The following is a 13,644-nucleotide window of genomic DNA, read 5'->3' on the forward strand; positions in this document are numbered from 1 at the left end:
CATCAGCCAGCAACATTCAGGCTGTTAGTTCAGGCAATTTCCCTCACAAATAATATTTTTTTACCTTTTAACAAGTAATTAAAGCTTCACAAAAATAAAATAAATAGAATCTCAGCCATTGTGTATTATCATGCCTCTAAGCTAATACCTTTATTCATTTTTTGCCAATTCTTATTCACCGATTAATTTCAAAAATCCATTAACTTACACAAGTGAGACAAGCTGAGATGCTGCTCTGAGACTGAGATCCATGACAGGGAAGTATTTTGCCAGAAAAGGTTTCTTTGAGTCATCCAGAACTCTGACATAAGCCTTAACTGATTTTCCAATCTCCACCTGAAACAGATATATCCAGTCATTCTGCATTCAAACCACTCTTATTTATTAGCATAAACATTTTCATTTTATTTTATGTTACACTTGTAGTAGGGTAGTGGAGATAGAGCCCCAAGGTTAGACTAGCACTGATTTTAAAGACTAATCCCTGCCAGCTAGAGTTAGTGTCAGATGAAATGAATGAACTCAGGTCCTTCAGCTGGCAAGGGCATAATTAAAACATACAGAAATATCAACACTTCTTTTGTTTAAGGCGCACCCAAGCTGGCAAGAGCAATGAGCTGGACTTTTTTCTGTTCAGTTTTAAAACCTGACATATGGAAAATGACCTTGGGGCAAAACCTACTCCTAAAAGAATTGCTCACATGCACTTTAAACGGGAGGAAATGTAAATGAGTATGTCCATATAAATTATGGAATAATATTGCTGTGTAAATGCAAAAGCTGAGATTGCTGCCACACAGAACGTGAACAGATACCTGATACTCTGAGACACTTATAACCTAAAGGGATAAATTTGGGAGGGAGAGACACAGGGAGGTTGTAGTTGCTTCTCTGTTGTAGCATCTTGTCCATGTCTGATCTCTGTGTTCAGGAGCAGCACAGGGAGTCAGGGCAGGCTGGATCAGCTCCTAATGCTGCTTCCAAGGCACTGACCTTGTCAACAACTCGCACGTACAATTCCTGGATATCAGATACATGAATTTCAGCTTCAGCTGGGGCAGGGAAAGCCAGACACAGGTCATGAATCATTACAGTCACTGATCCTGGGAGCAGAGGCTGCACCTGCAATGCCAAAAGAAAACTGCATTATAGCACTTCTTTTGTCTGCTGTTCACAGGATAAAATTTGTATCACTTTCAGGGCAGAAGAAGTTGGATGCAGAAATCTCCAAGCTTAGACAAGGAGAATTCTTCCACCAAAATAAAAATCAAGCTGTAAAACATCTGTAAAAAGTACCATGCTACTGAGCTAGTGCAAACAGCCCCCAAGCACCAAGTGAATTAACAGCTCTTCATCTGGATCAGTCTGGCATCCTGTTACTTTCCCACCATCAGGAGAAAAAACATACAAATAATTTAGAGCAACAAAACTTTTCTTAGTAGAGTGAAAACCAAAGTGATAAGGAAAAAAAAAATAGAAGACAAAAATTATGCCTGTAAAGCATTGGTATTGCTTCCAGTCAGATTTGTACTCTACTGTCACTGCTTTTCATTTGAGCAGCCAACACCTGGTGGTAGATCCTGGCAAAGAAGACGACAATTGACAGATCAGGTGTTTCTTTAATAAAACTGTTATTACATTAATTTTAAAGAAAGAGAATGTTACACTTAATGGATAAAGAGAATAAAACAATGAAGAGAGAGGCCTCTGGTCCCAAACACAAGCCCTCAGAACTAAGCACCCATCCCGAAGTCCCCTCTCCCAAGGCCATGCACCCACACCTTGCTCACATCAGCTCTGCAGTTCTCCTGCAACTCCCTGACCTTGTCACAGACCTCAGGACAATCCCAGCTGTTCTCCTCCCTTTGGCCAGGGACAGCAGTGAAGCTGGGTGTCCTGTTGTGTGCTCTGAACTCTGAACAAGGGGACATGGCCAGGCCCCCCAGCGCACAGGAGTTCAGTGAACTCTCAGCACTGCCCAGCAGCACCACAGGAGTCAGCAGCAGAGCAGTGGGGAAAGCTGACATTTTGTTCTGTGAGGGCACTACTCCATTTTTCTGCCTCAAAATAGAAAGGGATGTGAAGTTTTAATAAAGGTCACTTCCAGAACAGCAGCAGTTCCCAGAGAGGGCGGCTAATACAGGGGCTGGACAGCAGGGCAGGGGGAAGTGGCCAGGGGAGGGAGCTGGAACAGAGCTCAGCTGGGCTGGGAGACCAGAGAAAGCAAACAGGGAAAAGGGCAAGCAGGGCTACTGCAACTTTTAAAACTCTCCCTGTCTCAGCAAACTCTGCTGTTCTCCTCTCCCATTATGTGCTCAGTGCCTCCCAGTATCCAGGGATATTGCACTGGAGACCACTCTTCACTCCTCCCCTGCTACCACCCACCTATGCCCAGAGAAGCTGCTGTGTCAAAACCAGAGGGAAAGCTACAGAATTTCTCCTTGGCAGTCCCACCGAAAAGTCTAGGAATCACTGCTCCAGATAACTTGAATTTAGTTTCTCAGAAGAGTTTACTGCCAACTCATCCTCTGTCAACTTGGCTGCACTGGTACCTGCCATGGCAGCAGCCTGACAGAGCCTGCTGATTTTCCAGGCCGTTCTGCTGCTTCCATGGAAAAACCCAGGGCTTGCACTGGGATGTAACCCAAGCACAGCACACAGGGCTAACAAACCTGCCAAATGTGTGTGGGGTTGTGTTTTTTAAAAAATGTGTTTAAAGTGGACTTTTCTCTCCTTTAATCTGACAGGCAGTTAAATCTCTTCCTACACTTCACAAAGCCTATCTTGCTGTCACTGATGCACTCCTGAATTCCAGACGACAGCACTGAACCTATCTCATGTACATCAGTTAAACCCATCAGGGAGACCTGGCTAAAAAACTATTGAGAGTTTGAACAGTGTACTATGTACAAAAAACTTCTCATCTCTTCTACTTTTTTCTCACTTCTGTGCCTAGTTGAAAAAAATACTCCCCCCCCCACTTACAATAGTTAGAGACAATGAAAATGTTTCACAAATTCTTTTGATATTCTAATTTCCACCTTAGTTATCACTATTTCACAACTTTATCAGCATTACTTCTTAAAAGACAAACCTGTAAATTATACATTTATAAAAACCACCCTTTAGAGCAACTTGCTTCATTTCAAGTTCTTGCCTAATGAAAGCAGCAATGCAAACACACAGTTTTATTGGTGTTCACTGCAGAATGCATTTCATATCCCAGGCCTGATGAAGTCAAGCACACTTGAACTTTAGTGGCATCTTCTAGTGGAAAAGTGCATTAGAAACTTTATATGGAGATCAGAATAAACTCTTTAATAGAGATTCATTCACAAAATCAGGATGCAATGCTGTGATTTAAAAGTACCCTGAAACAGCACTACAAGACAGAAGAATTTGAAGCCTTCAGAACTACTGGCCCACAGCAAATACTCCAGTATTACTTTGGAGACCAATTAATGTTATGTGTAGCTTCTGAATAATTCTGTCAAGTTATTCTTTGTGGTGTATTTGTGGAATCAGGAACATTTTACTACAAAGCTGTAATGGGTGAAGTACTTGGAACTGGCTTTTATCTTATACAGAGAACACAAGTGCATCACAGCTGTAATGAAACAATTTCCTGTACCTGAGACTATACCTGAAAATGCCAGTGCAAAGATCCCCTGCCTGAAGCACAACTGTGACAGGCAAACACATCCAAAATGCAGCTACTGCCTCTCTATCCACACCTGCTGCAAAACACCCATGAGTGCTGAAGCTGCAGAACAATAACCTGCTTGCCAAAAAGGTGTAAAACTATAAAATACTGCACTCACCAAAGCAATGCCTTGAGTCTCCTCATGTGTCACTCTTACAATATTTGGCACACTGGTATTAATGAAAAAATATCCAGAACCTTGTTGGATGAGAAGTTCTGCCTGCAAAACCAGAAAAGCATCCAGAATTAAGATTGTATCTTTCTAGTAGAGCTGTCTCCTCACACACCTTCCGTAATGTGTGATGTTTTCCTCCCTGATGGTGGAAAGCAGCAGAGTAACTCCTCACCTGGATGTCAGGGTGGTTGAAGATGGAGAGCCCAGTGGGGCTCACTTTCACATCTTCCACGAGCATCAGTTCAATGGTGGCAGGCCCTGGGAGCACAGCTTCATGCTGCAAGAACAATGTTAGCAGTTAGAGCCAAGAGGCACAACACTGCCAGAGTCCTGTGTGTGCAGGGAGGATGTTTAAAGCAGGCAACCAAAGCTCAGAGCACAGGCTGAGGGAAGAGACGCTACAAGATCCAGAGGGCTCCGTCAGTCATCCTGCACAGGGAAGGGGATCCTCAGGGCTGGTCTGTTCTGCACCCCTGGCCAAGGTAGAGGACAAGGGCCCAGGACTGCAGGATCAGTGAATGATGTCTGACAAGCACAGGGTATTAACTCTGAGCCATGGCCTAAGTTCATACAGAATGATAAGGCAAACTACACAAAGTTTTTTAGCTCTAACTCATCTTTTCATGATTCTTCTTAGCAGGCCACCAAGAGAAATTCTTCCTTAAATATAAGTACATGAACACTGGACCAAATGCAGGTTTAATCACTCAGTCATAACAACACTAGCTCAGAAAAGGAAAAAGATTTCTAGAGGAAGTCGCTACTCTGTACCCATTTCACCTCATTAGTAGAATTATTTCCTTGATGTAGAAAGGATGCCATCTTTCCCTAATGACATAATAGGGTGTTTCACTTAAACATGGACCAACAGTCAAGACATCTTAATATCCCATCTACTAGATTCTTGTTTGTGTTTTTGGCTGCAAGGAAGGAGAATGGGCAGGTTTGAAAGCAGAACAGAGCAGCCCATTGCTGATGTACTTGAAAAATGCACCCAGGTCACCTCAAAAAAAAAAAAAAAAACAACTCATGAGCCTACAAAGTGCAGCGGGACTGGCATCTACAGCTACCAGAGTCCTCCCAAATTTAAACACAGAGAACAGAACTTAAGAATATTCCAGTGTTCTCTGAATTCAAGGCAAAGTTCAGAGCATTTGTTTTACCAATTATTTCTGAAAGTAAGAAAGAATATGTAATACTGGTTTAACAAAGCAGAGCACAGTGAACTACAAAATAATTGCAGAACATCAAGTACCCATATTACAACTCAATTTTTAAGAGAAAAAAAAAAGAAACACAACTAAATATCTCAAATAACTTCAGCAGCAAAGTAACTGTGTCTCTGCAGTAATTCTCACTAAGCTGTAGTCAAATTCTTCAGGGCAAATGCATCTGCACCATGCTTTTCCAACATGAGAAGAGTGGAAACATCACAGAAAAGTCAAGAACCAAGTGCCAAAAAAGATCACCTCTCAAAGAATTTACTAAGCAAATGCCACATCTAGGCCATGCTGAGAAGAACCTGGCCTGCAGAGTATTTCACATTACTGGTGCCCATCTGCTACCTGCTTTGAGTTAAATCGTGTAACCTCTCATTGCATATTTTACTTTTTGCCTCAAGTATGTTTTCAAGGTACTGCATATAGTTCAAATCCACTTAAAATCTTGTTTAACAAGATTAAATAGAAATTGCAGTTAGGAAGCAGAATATTTTAAGAGTCAGTTATTGCATATGTCAGGTTATTCCACAGGCTGAAACCTGCCCTTATATATTCAGCTTACAAAAGTGACATAAACAGAAAACTGCCAGCTGTTTACACCTGCCCTCTTTGTTCATCATCACTACCTTTTGCTGTTTTTCTTCCCTAGGTTGAGTAGCTACACACTAAGTATTTCAGGGAGTGGCTAATGACTTGTGAAATGAGAGCCTGGGCTTACGGCTGGCATTGTACAATGGAGGAGTCTCTCAGAAAAAAAAAAAAACAGAGCATTAGTCAGAGCCCAGACTAACATATGGTCCATATGAGGAATCAGTCAGCTTTTGCTTTGCTCATGCAGAACTTTCCCACCCAGCTCTGCAGGGGCAATAATCCATTTGCTTTCCCCAGTGACAGCTGCATGAAGCACATGGCTGCTTTAGTGAAGGACAAGCAGCAGAGATTCACCAATTCATTAAAAAACCCTAAACTGAAACAAAACCAACTGAAACACTTCTCTGTAACACCCTTGCTCAGATGGTTATAAACCTCCCAAGGACTTGGACAGATTTGATTTGGATAGCAGCACCCAGTGCAGAGGAAAGCAGGAAAACCATGAACCAGTATCAAACCTCTGCAGAATGAACCGGACTCCACCAGGGAGCTGCCTCATTTGTACAGTACTGTGTGGGGAGGAAATAAAGCCAGCTGAACACTGGGTATTAACCACAGGGAAATGGCAAACCCCCCCAGGTACTGTTACCGGTATTTTGGCCCTGGCTGCCTTCAGGTGGGGCTGCTGGAATCCAGTGGCAGTGGCAGAGATGGCAGCAGTTCCAAACTCACGGTCAACTACCACAGTTTGCAAGCCTAGAATGTAACATAAGATGAAAAATACACTCAGTTCCTCTAGGATCGTTCTCATCAGACAAGAACTTCCTTTCTCAAGACAGGTTCTAGACTTTGGACTTGGTTCCTTTTTTCTCCTCTCTTTATTGCACACACTAAAAAATGCACATTGATGTTAAGCTGAAGTATGACTGCAGATTACAGTAATTTCTTTAATCAAGATGAGACATTGCCAAGCAGATTTAATCCAGACCTTCAAACAATTAAATGCTCATTTCAGCCCACTCATACCGTGCATTTTCTTCTGACCATTGCCCTCTTCCTTCAGAGTCAGCTCCATTGGCAGCTCCGGCTCAATACGAGCAATGGCCTTATTTGTGGATTCCCACACAACACTAAGAGAGCTGAAGTTATCAAATTTCCTGCCTTGCTGGTCATAGGCAGCCAAATCCAGTACTGGATTGCGGTAATTGGAAACAGGAACCTGAAAAAGAAGAAATATTTTGAACTGAACAGATACAACAGGATTTTTTAATCATTAAATCATTAATCATTTAATCATTAAATGATTTTTAATCATTCATCATTAAAGAAAACGTATGCTGAGTTCCATGAGGTTTGTTACAACATCAATGCATATGGAATGTTCATTAAAAGGAGCCATCAGTGCAAGGCATTAAGCTGTGCTCCAACAGCCCTGAGATTATCTCAGCTGGTCAGAGCATAGTGCTGCTTACACCAGGTAGGTTCAAGTCCTGTATGGGCCATTTGGAGTTGGACTCCAGGATCCTTGTGGGTCCCTTCCAACTCAGAGCATTTCGTGAATCTCTGAACTCTAAGGGGGTTTTACTGGAGCATGGGTTTGGGGTTTTTTTAGCCAGTGAATTACCTTAAAACAAACAAACAAAAAAATCCCCAAACCAACAACAACAAAATTGAACCACAGCTCAACGAAATTGTTTTTAAAATTCAAATAAATTATGACAAACACTGCTGTTTGTTAAAGCTCAAAATTCCGGTGTTGCTCTGGTGAAATGCATTAGCAACAGCAGTGCACCAAGGTAGGCTGACACGTAATGGAACCAGAAAAGCAGGTGAGCTCTGAGGTGGCTAATAATACACAAAAGTCTCCATTTTCTCTTGTTATTACATAGAAGCTCTTTAAAATGATTCATTTTAGGGAAGGAGGATGACTTTTACATTTGCCTGGGAATATTAACACAACAAAACGTGGTTTACTCAGCAGCCAACATGCAACAACACCCATTAGGAAGGAAAACAGAATAGCAAAGTTCTTTATCCCTGATGATGTACACATATCTCTTGTCCATTTACTGCAGGACCCCCCCAGCCTGCTCTGTGCAGGAGCTCCCAAGGACACCAGTGTGGCCACAGCACCAGTTACTGCTCCTCTTGCAGCAGCTCAGATGCTTTGTTTCACACATGGAGCTCCAAACGCTGATTTTTCAGCTCTAAGAACACCTTCTCCTGCCACTTCCCAGGCTTACCACTTGCTTACTCTGCTGGAGCAAAGGGCAGGAGAGATCAAGCTGAGGGCTGCCATAAACAGGAATCAAAGTCAGCCGGGAAGGGACGGCACAGACGAGCTTCACGACAGCAGGCTCAACCGCTGGGAAAGGGTTGGTGACTGTGGGGCTGTTCCCAACTCTTAAGGTAATAACCTGAAAACAGCAAATGAGGAAAGAGTTCAGGCATGATGTATTTCCACAGGTCTCAGTTACACTGTGGTATCAGAATGAAAAGCAAAAGTACAGTTCTTGGGGATTTACAGCACTATTAAGACACAGGAAGATGTAAAAGAGAGAGCATATTTCAAGAACAATTCTTTATCACTATGAAAGTACTGTTCCTAGGAACTCTTTCCTCGGTGTTCATGTTCATTACTATCAAACTTGATTCAAATAACAAATCTCATGTAACTGAGAAAGAAAACAGCAGGTGTTCCTGCAGAGTGAGAACAGAACAGCCCAAAGGCAACATTTATAGTCACTTCAGTGTGTTTAAAAACATCTCATCTCTTATTTTACACTCCTTTTTTAGCCTTCAGCAAAGTGAAGTGGATATAAAACCAGAGAAGGCTGAGGCAGCTCTGGTCACCTGCCCCATCCCCCCATGCACTGGTGCTGGGCAGAGCCACGCAGGTGTGATGTGCTGGGGACAGCCAGCCTTGCACAGACCTGCACACCAACACCAAGGCCTGTTCCTTTGCAATCTGCACTTACAGAAACAGCTCCACTTTGCAAAGTGTCCACTGAGGAAATCAGTGGAACTTGGCAGCCCAACCAATGCTTAGGCCTTGCAGAATTGCAGGAGGAGAACACTATATTGAAGCTAAAAGCTTCATGGGCTGAGGAGGGTGAGTAAAGCAGGAGAAATCATTTCTGTATGTTGGAGAGAACAAAACCAGGTGGAGAATGAGCACAGCCATGCTCACCAAGGCTGCACAGAGAGCAGAGCAGTCAATTCCTGGGGCTGCCATTTGTTAGAATAAACAGAATTACACTGGAAGGTAACACAGTTAAGAGGAGCAGGTTAGACAGAGAAGTCAGCCTGCTCAGTAACGTTCTGCTCTCATCCTGTTCATGCAACCTGAACCTGCACTCATTAGGATGTTCAATGCATCCCACAACATAAGGCTTCCACAACTTGGGTTTATACTGCAATAAACCCATCATAAACCACTTTTTAACGTAATGTTGTGAAATGCTCACTCTAAAATCTGCATCAAAATGCATAAACAATGTACTTACCCAAGTTCTTTACTGGCTCATTATAAAAGCATCTAGCTACATAACAGGCATATGGCACCATAAATCTGTCTGGAGTCAGTTCTCAGTGCCTGACGGAGGGCAACAGCAAGCCCTTCTGGCACTCACCTGCTCTCCCAGGCTCCTGCACAGCACCCTAACCCAGTGCTGGTTGCTGTTTCGAGGTGTGGGAGGTTCAAGTAAAGACAGGGCAATGCTTTCTGCATCCTCAGCAGCAACGTTCCGGAAGAACTTGGAAGGTTCTTGGACCCATGGCCTCGGTCCTCCTTCAAACAACATATCCTTAGAGGAACCCAAAGTCACTAAAGTGACAGATGGTGGATCGATAGCCTGTAATCAATTCATTAATTAATTGAAAATTAATCATCTATTTGCACTGTTTGGTTGTGCTCTGCAAAATAAACCTCCTTCTGAATGGAACAACTATACTTGGATAAGGCTGTGATTTCTCCCATGCAGTGGTCTGTCAGCACACTTAGTGAAAAACAGAGCTGCACCAAAATCCACAAGGATTCTGTCCAGCTGGATTAGATTCAAAGGAAACCATAGATCCAAATATAAGTTTTAGCTGCATTTTAATCACATGTCTCTTATGAAGAATTACAGCAAAAGGGAGACCCTTAATATATTCTCTGAGCACAGAGAGATAGTATTCTGCTACACTTTTAAAGAAGTATTCAAAATGAATGAAATTACATCAAATTGTACTTTCACTTGACAATGTTCTCTCCAGAATAGTTCTGTGTATGTAGTTATTCTCCTACATAAGTTTTACTTCAAACCTATCTAACAAATTCTGCACTGATGTGCATCCCTGGGACAGCCTGTGCTGTTCACCACCACAGCAATTAACCTGACATTTAGTACACAAAAATAATTTCCAGTTTGTGTTTCACAACATCATATTACATCATTATAAACACAAATCTGCAGGATTTGCACTAAGATTTTTTCCATATTGAGGGAAAGCTATGGTGAAATACTCAGACTTCAGCCTGCAGTCAGTGCTAGGCCTCTGCAGATGAAGCAACAAAGCAGCCTCTTCTGTATTTCCATCTATTGACCCTGGACTCAGCTTCTTTCTTATTTTCTTCACTGAACCAGCCAGTGGTGGAATGTAAACCCACCCACCTCGGTTTTTCAAACCTATTCCTTGCATAACCTGCTCCCTGTCATGTAAAGGTGTTTCAGTGCTGGATCCTGGATCTCTCCAGGAGCAGAGGAAGCAGACTCACTCTCAGTGGGAGGTAAGCGGCGACGGCGATGCTGGCACTGAGGCGCACATGCCCCTGGGTGTACACAACCACCAGCCTGGTGTACCCCTGAAATTCAGCCTTCAGTCTCACTCCACTGCAAAAATCAGCAGTTGGCTTAAGTCTTCCTGTCAGATAAATTAAAAATATATAAGAGCTTATTTGGAAAGAAATGCCCATGCAGGTTCATCAAATTCAACACAGCTTTTTGAAGGAAGCCTACCAGAAAGATGGAAAGAAGTTTTTACAAGGACATGTAGGGACAGGACAAGGGAGAATGGTATCAAACTGAAAGAGAGAAGGTTCAGATGGGATACTGGGAAAGAATTCTTGGCTGAGAGAGTGGTAGGGCTCTGGCACAGGGTGCCCAGAGAAGCTGTGGTGGCCCCTGGATCCCTGAAAGTGCCCAAGGCCAGGCTGGACAAGGCTTGGAGCAGCCTGGGACAGTGGGAGGTGTCCTTGCCCATGGCAGGGGGTGGGACTGGAAGAACTTTTAAGGTCTCTCCAACTCAAACCATTCAACTACTTGGACCCCCTCCCCTCTGAAGTTTGGCACTTCTGTGGGGATACTGTAGAGAGCTATGAATCACTGATTTAAGGGAGAAGTGTGACTTGGTGACTTGGGAGAGGTGTGACCTGCCACCAATTTAACTTCCAAACCAGGGAGGGAGTTGAAGCACCTTCAAGTAGGCTGAACACGCCAGGGTTCTCCAGCTCCACCCCCAGCTCCAGCTGTGAGCAGTCGCTCAGGGGGACCAGCTCGCCCCTGTCCACACTGGTCCAGCCACTGATCCTCAGGGGCAGCTCCAGCACCTGCCCCACGTGTGCTTCCACCTGGCAGGAAGTGAACTCCACGGCGCTGGGCTCGCTCACGTACACCTGCCCGAGGGAAGGAACAAGGACAGGCCTGGGTCAGTGCTCTGCTCCCACGCCAGCCCAAGCCCACAGCAGCTTGGTGAGCCTCCCTTTTACTGCTGCTCCTGTAATTCTCTCTTCTGCTTTACAGACTTTGAAGTGTGGACTAAGTTGTGTGCTATCTCCAGGAGGTACCATCACCAGCTGGGAGAGGTTTAACATCCATTAAAAAATCCACCTCAGACCACAGATGTCAGAGCAATCACAGCTTTTATTTGCAGTACCTTAACTACTTCATCTTCTGCAACTGGCTTCAGGATACTAAACCATATGGGACAGAATTGAAGCTGTAATATGTGTGGATTAACTACTCCTAACACTACTACTACTAAAAACTTGCTCACTGAGGTCAGTAAACAGAACTCTGAAAAGCTGTTCCACACAGAAAGCAGCTCCTAACACAGGAAAAAAGGCATTCAAAAATAACCTATTCAGATTGTGCAATACACTGCTCTGAAAGCTCACATGGTCAGAAGGTTTCTTTCTGTCTTCAGGCTTTGACTTATGTTTGAGGATAAGAAGTTTTAGCTGAAAAAATCTTCCTGCCTGTGTCTCCAGCTGGTAACTGCTGCACTGCTAAAAAGCAGCATCCTAGGTTGTTCAGAGAATTATTTCAGAGTGAGTGTGTAAGCTAAATTCTGAACAGATTTTAATTAATGTCACACCCCTCCCTTTGAGGCCACCAGATGTACTGTTCCTGCAGTCTCCTCACTCCAAACCACACACACTGACCACCATGACCTAAGAATAGGGGTTGGTCTGCAGAGACACCACAAAATCCCTCTTGGGAGCTAAATTTTTCATTGCCATTTTCTCCTAATTTTTTTTTTCTTGGCCAACTTGGGTATCTGCAGTCAGTCTGCAGCACTGTGCTCACTTCAGTTACTTCTCCAGACAGAAATTTCCTTGTACATCCTGATAACAACTGTCACCCTTTGGTATCAAGGGAGAACACCCACCTATTACCCTACAGAATGAATTTTTAGTTTGGCTTGTCTGTTTGGATGGCCAGGCCAGGAGTCAATTACCATTTCCTTCTTGCACTTAAAATTTCCATCAGGGAAAAAGACTTGCCAAAGAAATCAGGAAGGGGCAAAAATGGGAGTAAAGTTAATGCACTGGACAGTGTTTGATTCCCTAAAGCACAAACTGAAACTAATCACTTAACCTGCCACAGGGCAGGAAGTGGAAGGGGAAAGCCTATGGCATTCTCAGTGCCTTTGCTGTTTCCAAAAGCCACATTCAAGAACAATCACTGAACAATGAATCTCTTGCCTTCATTTCTCCATAATGCAGTGGATTCCGCACGTCAAATGCCTGAATAATGCTGACCCCAGCATCGCTCCCCGTGGTCATTACTCCTTTGACTGTCACTGTGGCTACTGCCTGGTTAGAAGAGGACCAGCTGAAATTGCCACTTCCACCCTGAGCCTGAAATACAGAGGGAAAAATCTTTCAAACATTTAATCAAGTACATGGTTCTCACATTCCACAGCTTGGATATCTTGCATGAAAACCAGGAATGCACTGAGAATGGGACATACAAATAAAATAACACCTCAGAACTTAATAAGCAAGCGAGAGATGAGATTTCTACCCTTCATTTTAATTTCAGCTTCTTTCACACACCAAAACAAATGTCAAAAATTCCATCAGAGTAAAACACTGGTGAACACTGGAGCTATTTTAAAACGTATATTGTTTTAATTTCTTTAACTTCCTCAGCATTTCCTTTAACCTATTTCATAATTAAAAACGAACAAAGTGATAAATCTTGTCTAGAGGGACCGTGTGGAAAACACACAAATCTAAATTATGCAGGAGCTTAAAATTTAATTTTTACCAGGGAAAGAGAAAAAAAAGAAAATTAAGAGGACGGTCATTTCCCTTCTTCCTTTCTCTGAGCACGTGCACAACCTGATTACAGAAGGACACAGACAAATAAATAGGTAGTGGTGTATAGTAAAAAAGGGCAACCCCAACTGGGAAGAAACGATGATGTTTGGTTTTAGATTAGAAAGTTGAAGGATAGTTTTATTAAAACTATACTATATTACATTAATATACTATTTAAAGAGAGACTATCTTATTTTATATATATACTTTTTACTTACTTATTAACTAATAAACTTGTGACTGTTTCTTGAGAGTTTTGAGATACAGCTGGATTTGATTGGTTATTGAACTTAACTTTTACTAGAATCTAATCAAGTAATCACTTTAGGTAAACAATTTATATATTAAATTCTATACAGGGAAAACA

The 13,644-nt window shown here is 42.8% G+C and overlaps 1 protein-coding gene across 1 annotated transcript in view; it reads right to left on the bottom strand.

The window, feature by feature from the left end:
- The window catches only part of NUP210 (nucleoporin 210), a 48,995-nt gene that overhangs the window by 17,322 nt on the left and 18,029 nt on the right, over positions 1-13,644 (bottom strand). Inside the window, exons 12-22 of the mRNA XM_053989445.1 lie at positions 12,657-12,812; positions 11,147-11,345; positions 10,449-10,594; positions 9,322-9,543; positions 7,933-8,106; positions 6,716-6,908; positions 6,339-6,445; positions 4,051-4,155; positions 3,822-3,923; positions 994-1,122; positions 209-336 (exon numbers count right to left, since the gene is read on the bottom strand). Of these exons, the coding sequence (XP_053845420.1) occupies positions 209-336; positions 994-1,122; positions 3,822-3,923; positions 4,051-4,155; positions 6,339-6,445; positions 6,716-6,908; positions 7,933-8,106; positions 9,322-9,543; positions 10,449-10,594; positions 11,147-11,345; positions 12,657-12,812 (1,661 nt within the window). The remainder of the gene's footprint in view (positions 1-208; positions 337-993; positions 1,123-3,821; positions 3,924-4,050; positions 4,156-6,338; positions 6,446-6,715; positions 6,909-7,932; positions 8,107-9,321; positions 9,544-10,448; positions 10,595-11,146; positions 11,346-12,656; positions 12,813-13,644) is intronic.

This window comes from Vidua macroura, chromosome 13 (genome assembly GCF_024509145.1).
Source record: "Vidua macroura isolate BioBank_ID:100142 chromosome 13, ASM2450914v1, whole genome shotgun sequence".
NCBI lineage: Eukaryota > Metazoa > Chordata > Aves > Passeriformes > Viduidae > Vidua > Vidua macroura.